The sequence below is a fragment of the Argiope bruennichi genome, chromosome 10 (genome assembly GCF_947563725.1).
Source record: "Argiope bruennichi chromosome 10, qqArgBrue1.1, whole genome shotgun sequence".
In the NCBI taxonomy this organism is placed as follows: Eukaryota; Metazoa; Arthropoda; class Arachnida; order Araneae; family Araneidae; genus Argiope; species Argiope bruennichi.
This window is the reverse complement of record NC_079160.1, coordinates 79,535,010-79,555,088: the sequence shown is the minus strand read 5'-3', so window position 1 is coordinate 79,555,088 and position 20,079 is coordinate 79,535,010. Positions and strand designations below refer to the sequence as shown.

The 20,079-nt window shown below is 29.9% G+C and overlaps 3 protein-coding genes across 5 annotated transcripts in view; all 3 read right to left on the bottom strand.

Moving 5' to 3' along the window:
* LOC129988198 (fatty-acid amide hydrolase 2-B-like) overlaps positions 1 to 20,079 on the bottom strand; it is a 52,742-nt gene that overhangs the window by 18,532 nt on the left and 14,131 nt on the right. For 2 of the 3 annotated variants that reach the window (XM_056096357.1, XM_056096356.1), the window contains exons 2-4: positions 9,527 to 9,735; positions 6,022 to 6,241; positions 3,341 to 3,550 (exon numbers count right to left, since the gene is read on the bottom strand). In XM_056096357.1, coding sequence (XP_055952332.1) covers positions 3,341 to 3,550; positions 6,022 to 6,241; positions 9,527 to 9,703 — 607 coding nt within the window. In that variant the 5' untranslated portion in view covers positions 9,704 to 9,735. Of the gene's footprint in view, positions 1 to 3,340; positions 3,551 to 6,021; positions 6,242 to 9,526; positions 9,736 to 17,675; positions 17,745 to 20,079 lie in introns of those variants that run through there. The other variant, XM_056096358.1, reaches the window with a different exon arrangement.
* Positions 10,185 to 11,712, bottom strand: LOC129988200 (ATP-dependent DNA helicase PIF1-like). Its single transcript, XM_056096359.1, has one exon. It carries the CDS (start codon positions 11,694 to 11,696, stop codon positions 10,218 to 10,220), a length of 1,479 nt encoding a protein of 492 aa, XP_055952334.1. The 5' UTR covers positions 11,697 to 11,712; the 3' UTR covers positions 10,185 to 10,217.
* LOC129987611 (uncharacterized) lies at positions 11,781 to 14,749 on the bottom strand. The gene is made up of 2 exons (XM_056095573.1): positions 13,600 to 14,749; positions 11,781 to 13,498 (listed from the first exon to the last, which is right to left on the bottom strand). The coding sequence occupies exons 1-2, from the start codon at positions 14,747 to 14,749 to the stop codon at positions 11,781 to 11,783; spliced, it is 2,868 nt and encodes a 955-aa protein (XP_055951548.1).

Sequence of the window (20,079 nt, the reverse complement as noted above, 5' to 3'; positions counted from 1 at the left end):
TCTATTAGTGAGGATTACCAATTGCATGATGTCATTGACTGCTGGCTTTTATTTAAATTATATGAAGAACTCGTGCAATAATGATGCTTCTAAGGCTCTTCAAGATTTAGTTTCTGACGTATTAGTAAGGATAACCAATTGCATGATGTCATTGATTGCTGGCTTTTATTTAAATTATATGAAGAACTCGTGCAATAATGAGGGCTCTAAGGCGCTTCAGGATTTAGTTTCTGACGTATTAGTGGAGATATCCAATAGCATGATGTCATTAATTGCAGGCTTTTATTTAAATTATAAGAGGAATTCGTGGAATAATGATGGCTCTAAGGCTACATAATATATGACTAAATGATGCAATGCAGTGACTCAAACCTTTTTCCGTTATTAGAATTCTTACTGAATCAGACATTTCCAAATTCCTATACACACAATTCCTTGAAATAATTGTTTTTCAATTTTTGTGTATAGTATAAATAAAATGTTCTTTGTATAAATAAACAAAAAACATTTTATGCCCTATAAAATTTATTGGGGAAATTTTTAAAAACTAACAAAAAACAAGCTGGATAAGACACCATCAATGCACGTTCTGGAATTGAAATGAGTACAGATATCTTCAGTTTTTTTGCCCAGATTGATTTACGCACGATATGTCATGTTTAATATCGCTTGATAATGAGCAATTTATCAGAGATTAATTAAAGAGAATTGTCATTATATATAATTATATAAATTATATTTTATTTTTCTTCGCATTATTGGAAGATGAAATCACATCTCACTTCCACTTAATTACTTGCACAAAGTAAGAACTAAAATGGTGTTCAAGTATTTCTAACAATCCATTTAACTTTCTAAGATCGACCTCCAGTTGTAAAATTTAGTGAAAATGCGAAAACTGAACAAGCCGCCATTCTAGAAAAATTAGAATGAAGTCAAATCTCTCTATCACCAGAAGATATAACGATAGTAGTCCATATACTACTATTACATTTTAGACGTCTTCTTCAGAGCACCATATTTGATGCTCTGATCTCGATTTCTAGTCGTAAAATACAGTACAGTGGGAATCCAAAAACTGAACAAGCTGCCATTCTCGACAAATTAAAGAGGGATCAAAACATTTCTAAGAAATTTAATTTGTTGCTCTAATTTCGACATTCAGAAATAAAATTTAGAACAGTGGAAATCCGAAAATGAAACAAGTCGCAATTTTTAAAGAATCAGAGTGATTTTTAACTGCACTAACAATCAATATCTGGTGCACTGATCTCGACCTCTGAGAAAATTTATTACTATGAGAATCAGAAAATAAAGAGATCGTCATTCTTAAAGAATTAAAATTGGGTACAAATCACTAATAACAGTCAATATTTTGCAATTGGTTTTCTGACTTCAACTACTTACAAGTTATAAAATTTATTCCAGTGAAAATCCGAAAACGAAACAATTACAGAATTAGTGATGTTTAACACTACTAACAATCAATATCTGATGCACTGATTTCCACCGGCAGTGAAGGAATTTATTACAGTAGGAATCTGAAAGCTTAAGAAGCTACCGTTGTTATAGAATTAGAGATATATTTAACACTGCTAACAATCAATGTCTGATGCACTTATCTCCACAGCCAGAAAAAAAATTATTACAAAGGGGATCTGAAAGCTTAACTGGCTGCCATTCTTTAAGAAATAAAAGTGATGTTTAACTTTGCTATAACAATCAATGTCTGATGCACTTATCTCCACAGCCAGAAAATTTTTTTTATTACAATGGGAATCTGAAAGCTTAACTGCCAACCATTCTTAAAGAATTAGAGCGATGCGTAAAACTACTAATAATAAAAATCTGGTGCATTTTTCTTGATCTCCAGTGAAAGAATTTTTATCAATGGGAATCTAAAAGCTTAACAGGCTACCATTATTAAAGAATCAGAGAGATTCTTAACCTTGCTAACAATTAATATCTGATTCGCAGATCTCGACCTCCAGTGAAAGAATTATAACAATGGGAATCTAAAATCTTAACAGGCTATCATTCTTACAGAATTACAGTGACATTTAACATTGCTAACAATCAATATTTGATGCATTGATCTCAACTTTCAGATAAAGAATTTATTATAATATGAATCAAGATTAACTGGCTGACATTCTTTAAAGAATAAGTTATGTTTAACACTGTTAACAATCAATATCTCATTCGCAGATCTCGATCTCCAGTGAAAGAATTATAACAATGGGAATCTAAAAGCTTAACAGGCTATCATTCTTACAGAATTACAGTGACATTTAACATTGCTAACAATCAATATTTGATGCATTGATCTCAACTTTCAGATAAAGAATTTATTATAATATGAATCAAGCTTAATTGGCTGCCATTCTTAAAGAATAAGTGATGTTTAACACTGTTAACAATCAATATCTCATTCGCAGATCTCGATCTCCAGTGAAAAAAAAGAATTTATTACAACGGGGAACTGAAAGCTGAACGGGCTACCATTCTTAAAGAATTAAAGTGAAGTTTAACATTAGTTATAATCAATATCATATGCACTAATATCAAACTTCAGTGATAAAATTTAGTACAATAGGAATCCGAAAGCTTAACAGGCTGCCATTCTTAAAGAATTAAAATGGAATACAAATAATTACTAATACCAAATATTTAGCATTCTGATTTCGCCGATCAATGATGAAATTTAGCAGAGTGGTAATTCAAAAACTGAGCAAGCTTTCATTCTTAAGTAGAATATTGCTACTTTAGATACTCCATGTCCATACTGAAAATATGCATCATCTAGAAAATTCGTAAAAATATTTCTTTTTTAGATTTCACCTCTATTCCTTGATCTCGTGACCTCTGAAGCTGAAATAAAAATTTAAATAAAATTATGAAAATTATAAAATTAATTATAAGTGTTTCGCGGCTTCCCTTAGAGGTAGTCGAAATTCTACTTCTCGCCTAGGTGTAAACTTTATGAATTACTAATTTATTAAAAAGTGAGTTTTTAGAAGTTCCTTCTATTTAAAATATTTTACATGCAATCTATACTTACAAATACACTATCAGTTATTAACTATATAGTTATATCAATATTCCATTTTGACGCACATTTGCTTTTATAATTAAAAAAATTCTTATTCAAGAAATATTATTCAAATTTTCAATTATTATTATTATTTAATTTTAAATATATAATCGATTAAAGAATAATTCAGAAATACTAAGTAGTGGAATAGATTTGTTAAGGTCCACTAATGAGGAGACTTTTATGGCATTTGCTAACACCATTTTTGAACAAGATGCATTTGTGATAATTGAAACTCATACTTACCACTACTCCCCCCAGGTGTTCGATTTGTATCATAAGGATTGCAAGTTCTACCATAAATTTTATTAACAGTTTCTATGCCCATTGCCAGTTCAGCCGAATTAGTGGTCGCAATTAGAATAGCACCAGCACCTTTCATTAATGAAATCACAGCTGCGTCTTCGGTCGCAATCTGGTCTTCGAATAGCTTACTTGCGCCTGTACATGGCAAACCTATCGCAGAAATAACATTAGATCATTCTTTAAAATAGCGCAATCAGTGTCAGAAAAATTTTAAAAGGCTCCTCCGAATGTCATTTTTAATAAATTGTCAAAAAGAAATGTATCATTATTTTATAGAATAAATGTTGATTCCGTTCTTATTGAGAAATAACGTGGTATGGATAAAACATACATGAATTATTGTTGAAGCGCTCATGAACCAAATTCAATTTTTCTACTGAAAATTCACTAAAATTCCATTTAGTGCCAATAGTGAATTACAGAAGAATAAATCTGGTATTATGTCTCAAATTTTATACGAAAATATAGTTGTAAACTTTATAAACCAACTAAAAGATTTCTAAGGAAAAAAATCGATATATCGAATCAAATATTGTTTTAAAAAAATCATTTTTTCTAAATAACAATTATGCTTTGTTAGTTTTAAGAATTATTAAGAAATCTTAAAAGAATTAAAGTATCAAAACAGTTTAATACAAGAAATATAAAAATAGTGACTTCATAAAATAGTTAATCTTACATATCAAAATCTTTTAGATCCTCATTTTTCATCCCTCTTTCTTCGTCTTTTAATTAGCTGAACTTTTTTTCAAGGTTTTATAATCCTTCTTTAAGAAACATAAAATTAAATTGAATTTAAAGTAAAAATTCCGCTCCTAGGAGAATGTCCTGTTCTACGGTTTCAACTAAGAGCCCATTGAATAATTGATGTATTTATGTATTATAAGTAATTCTTCATAGAACTATAGAATCTTAGAACAATTTAATTTAACTTTTTGATTTTTCATAGAATTATAGAACTCTAGAACAATTTAATTTCACTTTTTAATTTTTCATAGAATTATAGAATCTTAAAACAATTTAATTTCGCTTCTTAATTTTTCAAAGAATTATAGAATCTTATAATAATTTAATTTTACTTCTTAATTTTTCATATAATTATTGAATCTTAGATCAATTTAATTTAACTTTTAGAATCAATAATTCGGTGCTCGTTTGGCACATGAGTAAAAAGGTTAAGAAGATATAAAAATTTCAGGTGCAATAAGAATATTGAGAATGTATTTTTTCTTGTTTAATTGATATCCTTTCTTAAGAAAAAAAAACCAATGGTTGTTACTTCATTCCAATGAGTAATCAAAAAATTTTATACGAAAATGTTTCTTAGTTTATAGTTTGCCCTTTTAAAAATTTCTTTGATAAAATTCGTATATTTTTGAAAAATCTTACTTCCTTGAAAAAAATCGACTATATAAGGTATCCCAAAAAGATTGAAACGCGATTTAATTCTTTACCTATTCGAGATAATAGGGCAATGTAAATTGTAAAGTAGTTCAAAGTAAAGAAAGAAATAATATCATGCCAATGAAAAAAATTTCCCGTTAATTTACCGAAAGACACACTTTTTAAATTTTTATGCAACCTCTTTAGATGAATTTAGTCATTCAGAAAGCTTTAAATTTTCTATGACACAACTTTATTACATAAAACCGCATAATCATATCTTTAAAATTGAGTGAGTTATACTTAATAGAAAATTAAACACGCTGCATATTGACTATATACTAAATTGGAAATACGATTTGTTACATGTTATAAAAATATGAAGTGTATACTAATGTTTACATTAAGACCTTTTTTCCCTGTTTAGGATATATTCACAGCACCGCCACGTACTCTCGTTTTTTTTAGCGTATCTTGATTTTAGCTTACATTTTTATCTGTAAAAACTAAAATTCAAAATAAATACATGTAAGTAATTTATTGTCAAATTTTTCATAATTTTTCAAAACTGCATTTTAACACATTGATTCGCAGACGATTTATTTCCTTTCATTTAATTGTAATTGAGCCGTCTGAAATATATATGTTAAAAAATATTTTTTTTAAACTGGATACTGAAATGCAGGCGATTTTCTTTTATCACAAGATCTTTCTAAAATACATTTTATAAAATGATTATCTATTTGTATGCATGATTTTTTATTATATGCGCCAAATTCGAGACTACATAAATTGAAATTGAGGGCCGAATGCGTCTCGTTGCTTGAATGCCAAAAATGCCAAAAGTCAATTTTTTTTCTTTATTATAATTCATTTGGTTTTAAAAATACAGTTATGCAGTTTTTACTAATAATCTTGTTGGGAGGAAAAGAAAAAATTTTTAAATGACCAAATTTGTCTAGAGGGATCGCATAAAAATTTAAAAAGTGTGACTTTTTGAAAATTAATGGCAAAAAAATTATATTAACGTAGTTTTATTCTGAACTTTATTTTGAAATTATTTTGCAATTGACATTATCCACTTGTCTGTATTGTGTAAAAAATTAAACCGCGTTTCAATCTCTTCGGGTCACCCTGTATATATGAAAGATTTTGTAAAATTTGTAATATACATTTCTACAAAATTTCTGAATATCATTTTTTTTTTCAAAAACTTAAAGGTTCAGTAAGATACTTGCCTTTCACATGAAAAAGAACCTTGACAGTAAAAGGCACACCTAACAAGGGTTTTTCATTTGCAAGTTGCTCTTGGCTATAGTTTCCTGAAGCAACAAGTGCATCTGCTGCCCTTGCTTGTTCCAAAGCGTCTTTAAAGAAGCGACTCACTGTGGCATTGATGAAAGGTTCAACTTCTAAAATTCTATCAATGTAAGCTAGGACAACATCTTCACTTTTGAGCTGAAAAAAAATGTACACATTTTTTCATAATAAATAATGATGAAAATATTTTATTTTATTCAAAATCAGTATTCCTATATAGATGAATGGAAAAATAATTAAAAAAATCAAACAAACAAATGGAATGTGTTATTGACATTCATGATGTTAGCGAAGTCTTTTTTTATTTAAAAATTTGATTTTATCAAAATGTAATAAGTCAGAAGCGTCACATAAAAAGCATATTATATTTTATAATAAATGGATGCACTGGTAATATTCAAAGATCGCATGTAATGATTTGAAAGCAGATATATATAGCTGATACAAATGTTATGCATCAATAAAATGTAAAAATTAATTTAAAAATTATTAATTTTTTAGAATTTATAAATTTAATAATAAATGAATTTTGTTTTATTCAAAATCATTATTCCTATATAAATTAATGGAAAAATTTAAAAAAATCAAACAAATGGTTGACAATGGTTGAATGTTATTGACATTCATGATGTTGACGAAGCATTTTTTTTTTATTAAAAAACTTGATTTTATCAAAATGTAATAAAAGATACGATATGTTTTAATAAATTTACATTACATACGATTTATTACATATTTTTACATACGATATTTTATAATAAATGAATCCACTAGCAATATTCATATATCATACATAAAGATTTGAGAAGATATACGTAGCTGATACAAATATTGTGCATCAATAAAATGTAGAAATTGATTTGAAAATTAATAATTTTTCAGGATTCTTTCATGTAATAATAAATTTATTTTATTTTATTCAAAATCGGTATTCTACATAGATTAATGGAAAAATTAAAAATTCAAATAAATAGAAAGAGTTATTGCCATTTATGATATTAATGAAGCATTTTTTAAAATTTAAAAGCTTGATTTTATTCAAATATAATAAATCAAAAGTCTCACATAATAAATATGCGATATTTTATTATAAATAGAATCACCAGCTACATTCATATATCATGCATAAAAATTTGTACAGATATAAGTAGCTGATAAAAATGTTGTGCATCGATAAAATGTAGATATTAATTTGAAAATTATTAATTTTTTTATGATCCATAATATTTTCAATAGATATAATGCAGGATTGGAACAAAAAGAAAGTGAACTTCATGAAATAATAAATTGTACCAAACACAAACCTAGAATTAAAATAAGTATAATAAATTGAACAATAAAGTGAATAAACTTATACAAAAATTGCTTCGGATATTAAAACTATTGTTGAATTATATCATAAAATTAATTTTTCCAGAAAAATGTGTTACGGATGAATGAATTATATAATCATATAAAAATCAATCAAGAAAGAGTAATGAAAGGATAATAAAAAGTCTTAAAGCACATCTTTATTAGTGTAGTTAAAAAGAGAATATAATATTGCTTTATCAAAAAAATTTTAAAAAAATTATTAAGAATTTCAAAAATAATGTAATCATTAAAAAAAAGTTCTTACATATTCGTAGAAAGTTAAAATACATATATTCCATGCAATAAAAAAAACCTAAATTATATAGACAGTTTCTATCAAAATGACATGCTTTTAACATTTTTAAACTAAATATTTCATAGAAAAACTAATTGAAATAAGAATTAAAGAATATTATAACAAGATAGGAATTTATAAAAAATCTATTTATAGAATAAGAATTTTACTAATGAAAACGAGAATATTTATTAATCTAGTAAAATATCAATAATATAGATTACGCATAAATTAGAATATTCATTCTATGAAATCTACAATATAAGCAAAAGTAATTCTTTTTACGCTAAAACTTTATATGATTATTCGGATTAAAAGCGTAACCTTAAAGAAAGTTTGTTCATCTGGTATATTAATCATATATGGTGTTGTAGTATCGGCGCTGCCGCACGTTAATCACTCATGAGGCTTAAGTGTGAGTCATTTAATAACTGATGAGACTTAAGTGTGATTCACTTAATCATTTATGAGATTTAAGCATGAGTCAGTTGTCACTTACGAAGCTTACGAAGTAATCATGAAGCTTAAGTGTTTTGCATCTTTTTATTATGTAAGTTACAATAAATATCAAGACTAAAATTAGATAATAATAAATATAAAAAATATCTTTTAATTTTTTTTATTAATGTATTAACAGGAAAAATAAATTATATAAAAAAAATCTGGAGATTAGCTTTATCTATTCTTTTGAATAGACTTAATTCCAATTTAATTCAGGTGATTATAGTTCCATTGTACCTATTTCAATTCTTGCATGTGACTTACATAAACGCCAGGAGATGCGACATCAAAATCTTATTGCATTTTGACAGTCTAGACCCTCCCCACTTTTTTTTCTAATTAATTTAAATAATATTGTCTTCTCTAATTCCAGAGTATGATAAAGCATTAACAATATTTTCAAACTATTTTAAAATTTAAAAAACTGGATTTTCATTGCTATCAATTTAATTTCCATGCGATTTGTCCTTTAACTAAATAATTTTTTAAATATTTATACGCATATTTCGCAATAATTTATTTTACTATATAAGTGTTTAACTTATATTCACGAGAGTTGTGACAAATGTCAACACATTTTTTTTTTATGTATGAACGTTTTCGCTACAGTATAAACAAGATAGAATTTAGTTTTTCTACAATTTTCAATTGAATAAATTTGCAAAAAAATTTTAACCCGTTTTACAAAAATTTCTTTTTTTATTTTATGAACCAACTTCATACTCACGCACATTGAGAAAATTATAAATACATTTTTATTACGATGTTAAATCCATTTAAATATTAAATACATTTTTAAATACAATATTAAAAAAAGTTACGATACATTTTTGCCAAGACTTTTTAAATACATTTACAATATTAAATACTTTTTTATTTTATCTAGAAGTCATCTCTTCTATATAATTAAGATTGTAACTTTAAAATAAAAATTGACAAGAAGAGCCTAAAGTTACAATATTCAACCTGGTAATATTTTAAGCTTGTTCATATTAATTCATTAGGCTATTTTAGCTAGTTCGTGGTAATTCATTAAGCTTCATTAAACTTGTTCATATCTAAATTTTTTTTTTAAATTGCTAGAGGAGATTTAACGAGTTTTAAATTTATTAATGTATATTTATTAATTATGTATAAATGTATGTATTATGTATTAATGTAAATTTATTAATGTAATATTTGTCAAAACATCGAAGTCATAACTTTTGATAAATAAAGTATTTTTTCGATTTTAGGAAATGGTAATAATTGGTAAAAGAAAGTGGAATACTTACTTTGCCTTCGCGTATTTCTTGAGCCAGTTTCGATGCCGATTTCTTTAATAAGGGATTTCTTATGATAGGTACGGTTTTTCCTTTTCCCCAATACAAAAGGGCTAGCATTAAATTTAGAATGAAAGAGCTTACAGCTATTAAAATCTGAGAAGCTCTATATACAATATCTTCCAACATTTTGAAAGAGCTGTCTCACAGCAAAAATTCCTCTGTGAAATAAAAAAAATAAAATAAAAAGCATATTTTAAATATGATTAATTATAAATAAAAACAAATTAGTATAAATAAATAAACTAAAATAGTATTTTAAAATAATAAAAAATAAAAATAAATAAAATAAAATAAATCATAACAAATATATATATATATATATATATATATATATATATATATATATATATATACTAGCTGACCCGGCAAACGTTGTTTTGCCATATAAATAATTTCCTAGTAATTTCTAGTGTAGACAAAAAATAGCTTACTTATTGTAAGTATGTATGTATGTTAGAATGTATATATTGTATGTATGTAAGAATGTGGTATATGCGTGAAATAAGCATGGAGCGCTGTGAACGATGACGGAATATAAAAATAACAAAAGGCAAACATTATTTTTAAGTTATTATAATTTATTCCTTAAAATTATATATCATTAATTAAACAATTACGACAGTAACACTATTAAACAATATCAATCTCTTAATGCTATAGCGTGAACAATATTTTTTGTTAGTCCATCTTTAGCTAACACAAACAAACTGGATGGTTTACCCACTCGAGAGCATGCCACGTATAATTGTCCGTGTGAAAAACATGGTGTTCTCAAATCTAATCCACAAACAGACATCGTTTGACCTTGGGATTTGTTGACAGTCATTGCAAATGCCAATCTAATCGGAAACTGAATACGTTTGAATTGAATTGGCACATCTGTAGGTATAATAGGAATCCGTGGTATGAGTATATTTTCACCTCTGAACTTGCCATTTAAAATCCTGGCTTCGATCACGTTTTTCATTAATTTTTGAATGACTAATCGCGTACCGTTGCACAGCCGGGGCGGGTTCAAATTACGAAGCAAGATAATTGGAGATGCAACCTTTAATTGTAAATTATGCGGTGGCATGCCTGGCAAATCCAGTGAGTTCAAAAACTCTGTGGGAAAATTTACTGCTTCGCTGTCGTCGCAAACTGTATCAATAGATTTATATGATACCAAGTTCCCTGGCAACAACATTTGTATCTTCAGATTTAAATTGTCAACGTCTACATTTTTTGCCGCTAAAATCGCTCTTTCTGCAAGCCACTCATGATTTATGTACTGTGTGTGTACATCGGGAAATATTTGTTCAATGAGAGTATCTTGCGAATCAGCGATTGTGCAGAAATCGGTCGGTAATTTTACGTACCCAGTTTCATCTATAGCAACTTTTCCATCACCGATATCTAAGAGTTGTTTTGAAAATGTTTCAGCGGATGGATCTTGAAGCATTTGAACGCTCATATTTATTTTTAGCTGTAATTTTTCAACATTACGCCACAATGGAGATGATTTTAAGCAAGCGTTGATCTCATCAGCGTATGTTGAACGTGGAATGACTGGAAGTGTTTGTCTGAAATCACCTGAAAGGACCAACAGAGTTCCGCCAAATAGTTTGTCACTGTTTTTAATATCTTTCAATGTCCTGTTCAACGCCTCAAGTGAATGTTTGTGTGCCATAGTACATTCATCCCAAATAATAATTTTACACCGTTTCAGCACAGTGGCCATGGACGATTGTTTCTTAATGTTGCATACTGCGTCAGGGTTATTCTGAATATTTAGTGGCAGCTTAAATACTGAATGAGCTGTTCTACCTCCATCCAATAAAGTTGCTGCAATGCCCGATGATGCAACGGCCAATGCGATGCCATTATTTGATCGTATTTCAGCAAGAATTAGCGAAATAACGAATGTTTTGCCAGTTCCACCCGGTGCATCCAAAAAGAAGAACCCACCTTGTCCAGCTGAAACTGCGAGCATAATGCGATCATAAATGGTTCTTTGTTCCTCATTCATTAGTGGGACATTGCGGGCAACAATCGCTGCCATTTCTACAGTACTGTACTGCAGTTCACGATTCATTTCAGTATTCATTAAATCAGATGCAGTTCGATTTGGCGAATTCATACCGAAATTACTAAGTGGTAAGTTGGCAAAGATCCTCAATAGCAATCAATGCTTCATTGTACATTTCGTCGCTGAATGTTATGGTTAGATCGTGGCACCGTATACGATGTCAACCGTCAACACTATAGCGAATTGTAGACGAATTTGTATTGCTGTACAGTTCAATGCAGCTTCAGCAAGCATGCATTCCCACTGGTTGTCGTCTTCCAGCAAGCCGAGTGCAAGGCATGCATCTTTATACGTTGGATATTGTTGCCCATTCACTTTACGTATATCTTGAAATGATAATGGGCCAGTAACATTAACCAACAACAGTCGAAGATAAAAGCACTCCGTGTGTCTTGGATTGACTGTAAATAATCGCCCCAAGGCGTTTGATTTAAATAAATTGAGACATGCAGCAACTGGTGAGCCTTGCTTGCGGGGCATCCATGTTTTTGTTTGAGTCCATGTGAAATAGCGTGGTACTTGTGAATAGAGTAATGTTCGTGCAAAGGCACCAAAATCATCCGCACGATTACACAATTCAAAAAATGCAGTGAGTGTAGTTTTAGGTGGATTTATTGCACGATCAATCGCTGTCTCGTTCGTGAAAAATACACGCTGACCGTTTTCAAGATGGATGGCTAACTGAACAACTGCTGGATCCCGTTCATGAATTGGAAAACCAAAGATACGCCAAGCAGCTTCATTGGAGCTGTTGTACCGACCAATTTGGTAGAGCGTTATTTCATCGTTTTTATTCACTGGAGGAGCATTCACATTAGTATTTTCCACTCTAAACACAGCCATATCACTGCCTTTATGGACATACTTGCAAATGTATTTGATGCTCTTCACAGAACTGCAGAACTCAACATTAATATGAGCATTATATGTCTTGCTCAGCAGAGGCGAATATGGCACCACCCAACGATTGTCAATATCAATGTCTGTGTTGATGATATTTTTAATAAATGACTGTCCGCCATTTTCAGGATTTCTTCGACGATATATTGGGTATCCGTCGACATTTGTGACCGTATCATTGGTAAAATCTTTAGGGAAATTTTTAGTACATTTTCCATCAGCCATGCAAGGCGATGAACTATTAAGAGTACCACATGGACCATGAATCATGTTTGTTGTAACAATATCAAACAGCAGTTGGTCAGTGGATGGATCTGGAATTTCCGCAGAAATGATACTATCGATTTCTTCAGGACGGATTTTGTCGATGAACCAAACCAAAATGTGTGCATGAGGTAATCCTCGCTTTTGCCACTCAACCGAATACATCCAGCAACGTGTGGGACCAAATACATGTGATTTAGTAATGAAACTTATTAAAGACTTCAACTTTTGTCTGAACACACGTGCTGTAATGTCATGGCGATGTATTGCATTTTGGCCAGGCAGTAGCAAAAATGTAATCTCTGGCCATTTTGGATTACATGTGAACGTGATAAATAAACATGGTCGTCCATATTCGCGCACGAAAGTCAGAGCATCCTGTATATATTCTTGCATATGACGTGGACTGCCTACGTACGATGATGGTAAAATGACATGGTTACCAATTTCGGCGACGTCGGCGTTGTTGTTGATAGCGTCTCGCAAATGAATGTACTCTTCCGCGCGCAGCTTTTGTTGATTATATCGTAAGTATCGTAGTCGTTCGCTCTCAATCTTCGCGTACATGTCGACCATGAATTGTTGACAAAGCTCACGACATCGTAAAATGACGTTGTCCAGGCCACGTCTAATCATTAATCGGTACGCATAATAATCCTTTGAGCTAACGTTCTTGTTTGTTTCAGCTCCTGTAATATTTGTTCATAAAAATTAATTTAAATTTATTACGTTCAATAATTTAATTGTTTTGTTAAATGATTAATGATCAAATTAATAATCAATGAAGTACCTGATACGGGATCTCGTTGTTTTATGTTTATGCAATATCCGTCTTGTCCCTTCCAGAATATTAGCGGATATTGGAGAGCGTCATATGAACGATGTGTGTCAGCAATGAACTGAAGATTATTATTTCTTCTACGAATCAGAATTTCTCGTGCAGCTGTACAATCGCCAACCATGATTCCAGCAACATCATCAACAACGGGTGCATTGAATCGACGAATATGCTCTCCAGCTGGTGTTTTATCAGGATTAATGACGATAGCGTGATTATCGCTTTGTAATTGGTGCATATGTGATTTGAATATTTTCAACAACTCGTTGTGCTCGTTCAAAAGAGCATCTAGCTCGCTGACGATGCGCCTGGCATAAAGTGAATCAAGGTTATTATAATCACAACGTGCATTCACGCGATTGGCAAGTGCGCTTTCGGAATCCTCGCCGCCCATAAAGTAGATTTGTAAGAATTTATGTGGTTCGTTTGGCATTGGCAGCAGTGAGCCCATTTTATGATAAACTTGGCCTCTGATTTTGAATGTAGAATTGAATTGTTGACCATTTGCATTAGTATTTCGAACTATTTCTGTTGCTCCGAACGATGTCATTTGAAAGCATGAATTGAATCTTCGAATTGACTTCAGGAACACGTTAGAATCTGGATCCGTGCCGATAAGTAAGCCGTTCAATGGTTCAGGTGGTGTTTCAATTTCAGGTAGTTGCACTTTTCCTGACGCGCAACACATCCCAGCTGGCTCATTTTTGAATTTCAGAGCATGACAATGCTCTGAATCCTTATCCATAGCACCAATTACCACTTTTGAATGAGCATAATATTCAATATCGGGCTCATACTGGAATGCTAGACGCAGGAATGAATCAGATATAAATGCTCGATGTACCTGTTGTCGTTGTTGGTCATTTGTTCTTCGTCTATTGACTGTGAAACGGCGTGATTGTCGTTGTTCTAATCTTCTGACTTCATTGCGTTCAGCTCGTGTATCTTCTGGCTCTTCTTGATGCAATTGCGCCATTCTGACACGTGCATCAGTATTTTGTTGCTGGATTTGTTCTTCTGTTCTTTCGGATCTGCTATTTCGCAAGTTTCGAGCTTTACTTGTACTGCGGCTCAAATCAGCCCCTTTGCGTTTTCTTGGCATTGCTCACTGTAAAAATTGAAACTATGAAAATCTTAATTGTTCAATTACATTTTTTTAATAAAATTAAATTAAAATTACATTTTTATAAGATCAACAGCATTTTCGATAGAAATAAAAAAAGTATACTTACAACACAAAATCCGTTGTTATTGGAAGCTCGCGTCACGTGTTGAGTACTTTTGAGGTTATAAAATCACTTGATTAACTAATCGTGCAAAATACACTCAAAATTGATAATTTAATTATTATTGATAAAATAGGAATGATTAAAAGTTAATATGAGAGTTACACTGAGATAGAAAAATAATAATTGTCAACGTTACTACTACACTTGATGCATAAACAATAATGATGGCCGACAACTGTGTAGGGAGTGAGAAAGAAAGGAGACCGGCTTCGTTCTCATCCCTACTCCGTGCTGTTTACTGGGTCAGAAGTGACACCTGTAGACATCTGGCGGGGATAACTAATTAAATGACGATTGATCAGTTTTCGACCGGAGAGGAAAAATGATTAAATTACTAAAATGGCTATTAAAAAATAAGGGTGGATCGTAGAAAGGTGAAAATTGAGGATTGTATGTATTTTTGTATGTTGTATCATAAAAAAATAGAAATTAAAAATTTTGTCTAAAAAATAAATAAAAAAATTTAGGGGTGGACTACCCCTAACATTTAGGGGGATGAAAAATAGATGTTGGCCGATTCTCATAGATACCGGATAAGCACAAAAAATTTCATCAAAATCGGTCAAGCCGTTTCGGAGGAGTATGGCAACGAAAACTGTGACACGAGAATTTTATATATTAGATATATATATATATATATATATATATATATATATATATATATATATATATATATATTATATATATATATAATATATATAACAAATAAAATAAATAAAATAAAATAATAAAAATAAAATAAATAATAATAAATAAAATAAAATAAAATAATAAAAATAAAATAAATAATAATAAATAAAATAAAATAAATAATAATAAATAAAATAAAATAAATAAAAAATAAATAAAATAGTATTTTTAACAGTAATTAATAAAGATAAAAAAAAACTAGCAACTTATAGATAATAATATTTAATGTTAGATTATCTTTAATTAGATTAATTAGATTATCGTTAATTTTATATATATTTTACATATATAAAAAAAATTTAAAATCTTTTACATTTTTTAAAAATAATTTTTCTAATTTTTAACATTATATAAAATTGCTGTCTTGAAATAACTGCTTTTATCATTTCAGCAAATAATTTATATTGATTTTTTCGCATTGTTGAAAGTAAAAGAAGAAAATTATGTTTAATATCTGTGCTATTTACAAAACGAGTAAAAAAAATATCGCAAAATTTAGAAGATAGATGAAATTTAGACGATAGATTCTTCTTCTTGGAATATTTACGATTTAATAACGATATGACATCATGGGACTGACCTCCATTAAAAAGTTTCATGTACACAAAAAACGGACCATATGTAAGAAAATTAAAATAACGCATCTTTAATGCTTCACAATTTCATGGTATCATGATATGAAGTTATATCAAAATAATTTAAGTGCAATTAAATATAACCGATTACCCAGCCAATCAGCTGATAGATAAAGATATTTAGTAATTTCCATGAAAAATTTGTGTGGAGGCTTCATATGCCCGGCCTTTTGACATACAACTATCAAATATGGCACATATATAATTTGGAAGGTGGAAATATACCTCTCGAACCTATTATTTTGAAATTTTAATTAATCAAAAAGTAAGCGAAATATTGCATTTTTTCCAAGATAAATTTTGAAAATATGATTGCGCAAAAATAAATTTTACATCGTTCCAAACTTTTAACGTTGTAATGATGCTGATTGAATAATCTGTAAATATTCCTTGAATTTTAGCACTTTTTTTTAAATATATTGCAATACGTTGTTGCTCTGAAATTCAAACTGTTTTCACTGTTCTATAAAACAGTTATTTAATCGAATGATTTTCTTCCATTTTTCAAGCTGAAGAGGAGTTATTTTATTTTATATGCTTAGATTACAAAAAACAGTTGCATAAATCTCAGATTCAGATTTATAATAGTGATAAGTCTCAATTACAGAGTTTTATGTATACATTAAAGAGAGCATATGTAAGACAGTTGAAAACACACACACACACATATATATATATATATATATATATATATATCTTAATCTAATTTTAGTCCTAATTAATTTAATAATTTTTATCTTAATTTAGCCCATATTAACTTCATTCTGAAATGGTGTATTTTTTCCTGATCCTATTCCACATTTTATTTAATTACTTTTAACACGCGCTCTATAAAACTGCAAACCTCAGCATTTTCTCACGCTCTGAGTGAACTAATTCTTGAAACATTCTTTTAAAGATACCTAAATTTCCCTTTCCTAAGTCTACATGTGTCAACGAAATCCCGTATAGTAAATGATCGAAGGGAAAAATTCTGTCTCTTCTGCTTTTGTGTCGCAATGTAGAATGACGCTGCTTTCACAGCTTTTTATTTGTACAACTCATGCCTCCTGAGATGGAATAAATCAAAGATTTTAAAATTTCAGAAGCTTCTTCTATTCAGTCACGCAACTGTTAAATAAGTTTTACACATACACACACACATGATTATCACTTTTCTGAAGAACAATATTTGAGTATTTTGGATATAGTGAATCTAATTTTTGGAATTATTAAATCTATGAAAACAACATTCAATTACACGTGGATACTATAAGAAGTCACAATGTAGTAAAATTACAATATTACAATACAAGATTTCATAACAGAAGAATATCGACTAAAATAATAATATTAAAACAACAAAAATATTAACATTTTTCGAAGACATAACGGAGAAGGAATTTAAAAAAAAGCAAAACATTAAAAAAATTACCTTCTATATAGTTTGAGTCAAAAATATCGAGTTAAAATTTAAAGGTAAAAAGAGGGGCGAGAAACAAACAATAATATTTTGTAACATAAAGCAAGAATTGTCTGAAAATGGTATGTTTCAGTACAAACACGTAAGAAAGATATGATTGATAGATAAGTAAAACAAAAGGATAAAGTCCGGGGAAACAAACATTTCACTGATTAAAGTTTCAACAATGTTGCAAAACAAAGAGAATAGAAATATGAAAGGTAAGCTAAATTAAATTTAAGGAAATGTTTACATAGTAAACAGAATTTCTTTACAAGAATCATTTTAGTAAAGCAGACATCATGACATATATATATATATATATATACAGAGTGTTGCAGAATTCAACCGACAAACTCAGAGAGGTGATAGTAGCCATCTAGAGGATAAAGAATCACCATACAACATGGGGTCCCAAACGACGTTTGGTAGGTGAAAATCGCAAAAAATAAAGAGAGTCGGAGAACAGCTAGAAATTGTAAAAAATTACTAAAAAATAATAATTGGTGTTTCAAATATGATATTTTTTTTTAAAAGCCCAATTTTTAAAAGTTTTTTTTCTTTTTTTTTCTGTTGGTAACATGCGGATTTGATAATCTAGGGATTCGTAAATTACTGAAAACGAAAAAGTAGTTTGGAACACATATTTGCAAAAATATTAAAACTTGAAGGAAAGTAAAATCTTGAAAATGTAAGGAATTTAATATTCTATAATTCGATATAAGCGTGTAGTGTGAAAACTGGGAATTTCAAAGATATTCAATAAAAACTAAAATGGGAATCTGAAAATATCGCTGCAACATCAATACCGATGTTTGCAGTCGTGTTTGTCATATTCGTTTGTTTGTTTGATAAATTCATTCGATTTAATTGTTGTGTTTGATAAATTCAGAGCAAGGAATTAAGGCATTAAGTAGATGAAAAATTTCTAGAAAACATAGGATCGCAGGTAATGTTTACTCAGTGAAAATCGCAAATCGGTTGGAGTTAGCACACTAGATGCTTGATACCACACAGGAAGATACAAACTTTTCTGCTACAGTTTTCTTCTCAGATGAAGCCTGCTTTACGAGAGAAGGTATCTTCAACACGCACAATGTGAATATTTGTTCATTCGAATATCCCCACATTATTACCTCGTTGAACTTACAACACAAGTTTAATATTAACATTTGGGCAGAGTCATCTATTTGGACCTATCTTCTGCCCGATTGCCACAATGGCACAAATTACCTTGTTTTCTTCTAGCACGTTCCTTCGGATTTACTGCAGGAAACACCGACAATTGTACGCCAGTTTGTTTGAGGTTTTATGGCGCAAGAGCCATGATTTTGACCATACTGCGCAATTGTACGCCAGAACATTTGGTTTATGCATGATGGAGCACCAGCACAGTTTAGTTACATTCGTGAAATCTGACTTGTTGTTTGAAAATGAAGTTTAACGACCACCAGTTCTGCAATGTTTAGAATACTTGCTCGCTGTTTTTATTTTTTTCGAACATATGAAAAATTTACATACGAGAAGGCTTATTCTTGATTACTTCGTTCCTAATCCTCCTCAGATTCATTGTCTTTCCGACGTCTGTCTTTGCGATTTTCACTGAAAAATCTTTACCTGAGAACCTATGTTTTATGGTAATTTTTCATGTACTTAATGCATATTATCCTTGCTCTGAATTTGTCTTCCGGATTTGCTAACGCTCTCCGCGAACATCGGTACTGATGTCGAAGCGATGTTTTCTGGTTCCCATTTTAGTTTTTCTTGAAAATCTTTAAAACTCCTCAGTTTTCACACTACACGCTTATATCGAATTATAGAATATAAAATTCCTTACATTTTCAAGATTTTATTTTCCTTCAAGTTTTAATATTTTTGCAAATATATGTTCCAAACTACTGTTTCGTTTTCAGTAATTTACGACCTCCTAGATTATCAAATCCGCATGTTACCAACATAAAAAAAAACCTTTAAAAATGGGCCTTTTAAAAAAATATCATATTTGAAACATCATTTGTTATTTTTTATTAATTTTTTACAATTTCCAGCTGTTCTCTGACTCTCTATATGTCAATTCATAATCCTTCTGATGCCTACTATCATCCCTCTGAATTTGTAGGTCAATTCGGCATTAATATATATATATATGTAACATTATTTGTTGTGAAGCAGGATGCAGTTGTGACCAGCAGTGAAGAGACCTTTTAACATTTTTAAATTCTTTTTAATATGCATCGGGAAAGCATAATTATTTACAAGCAGAGACGCGGACAAGACGTCCGCCGCAGCGCAATACAAAAGCCGGAGTGGGGAAAAAGGGCCGAAATAAATTATCCCTCGCCTTATATAACCTTAGCTTTTAACAGGGAAAATATTT

Excerpts from the sequence above, each read along its gene's own strand:
- LOC129988200 (XM_056096359.1), bottom strand. The coding sequence starts at position 11,696 with ATGAATTCGCCAAATCGAACTGCATCTGATTTAATGAATACTGAAATG.
- LOC129987611 (XM_056095573.1), bottom strand. The coding sequence starts at position 14,749 with ATGCCAAGAAAACGCAAAGGGGCTGATTTGAGCCGCAGTACAAGTAAA. Across the intron at positions 13,499-13,599 it reads ACAACGAGATCCCGTATCAG|GAGCTGAAACAAACAAGAAC; the intron begins GTACTTCATTGA and ends CAAATATTACAG.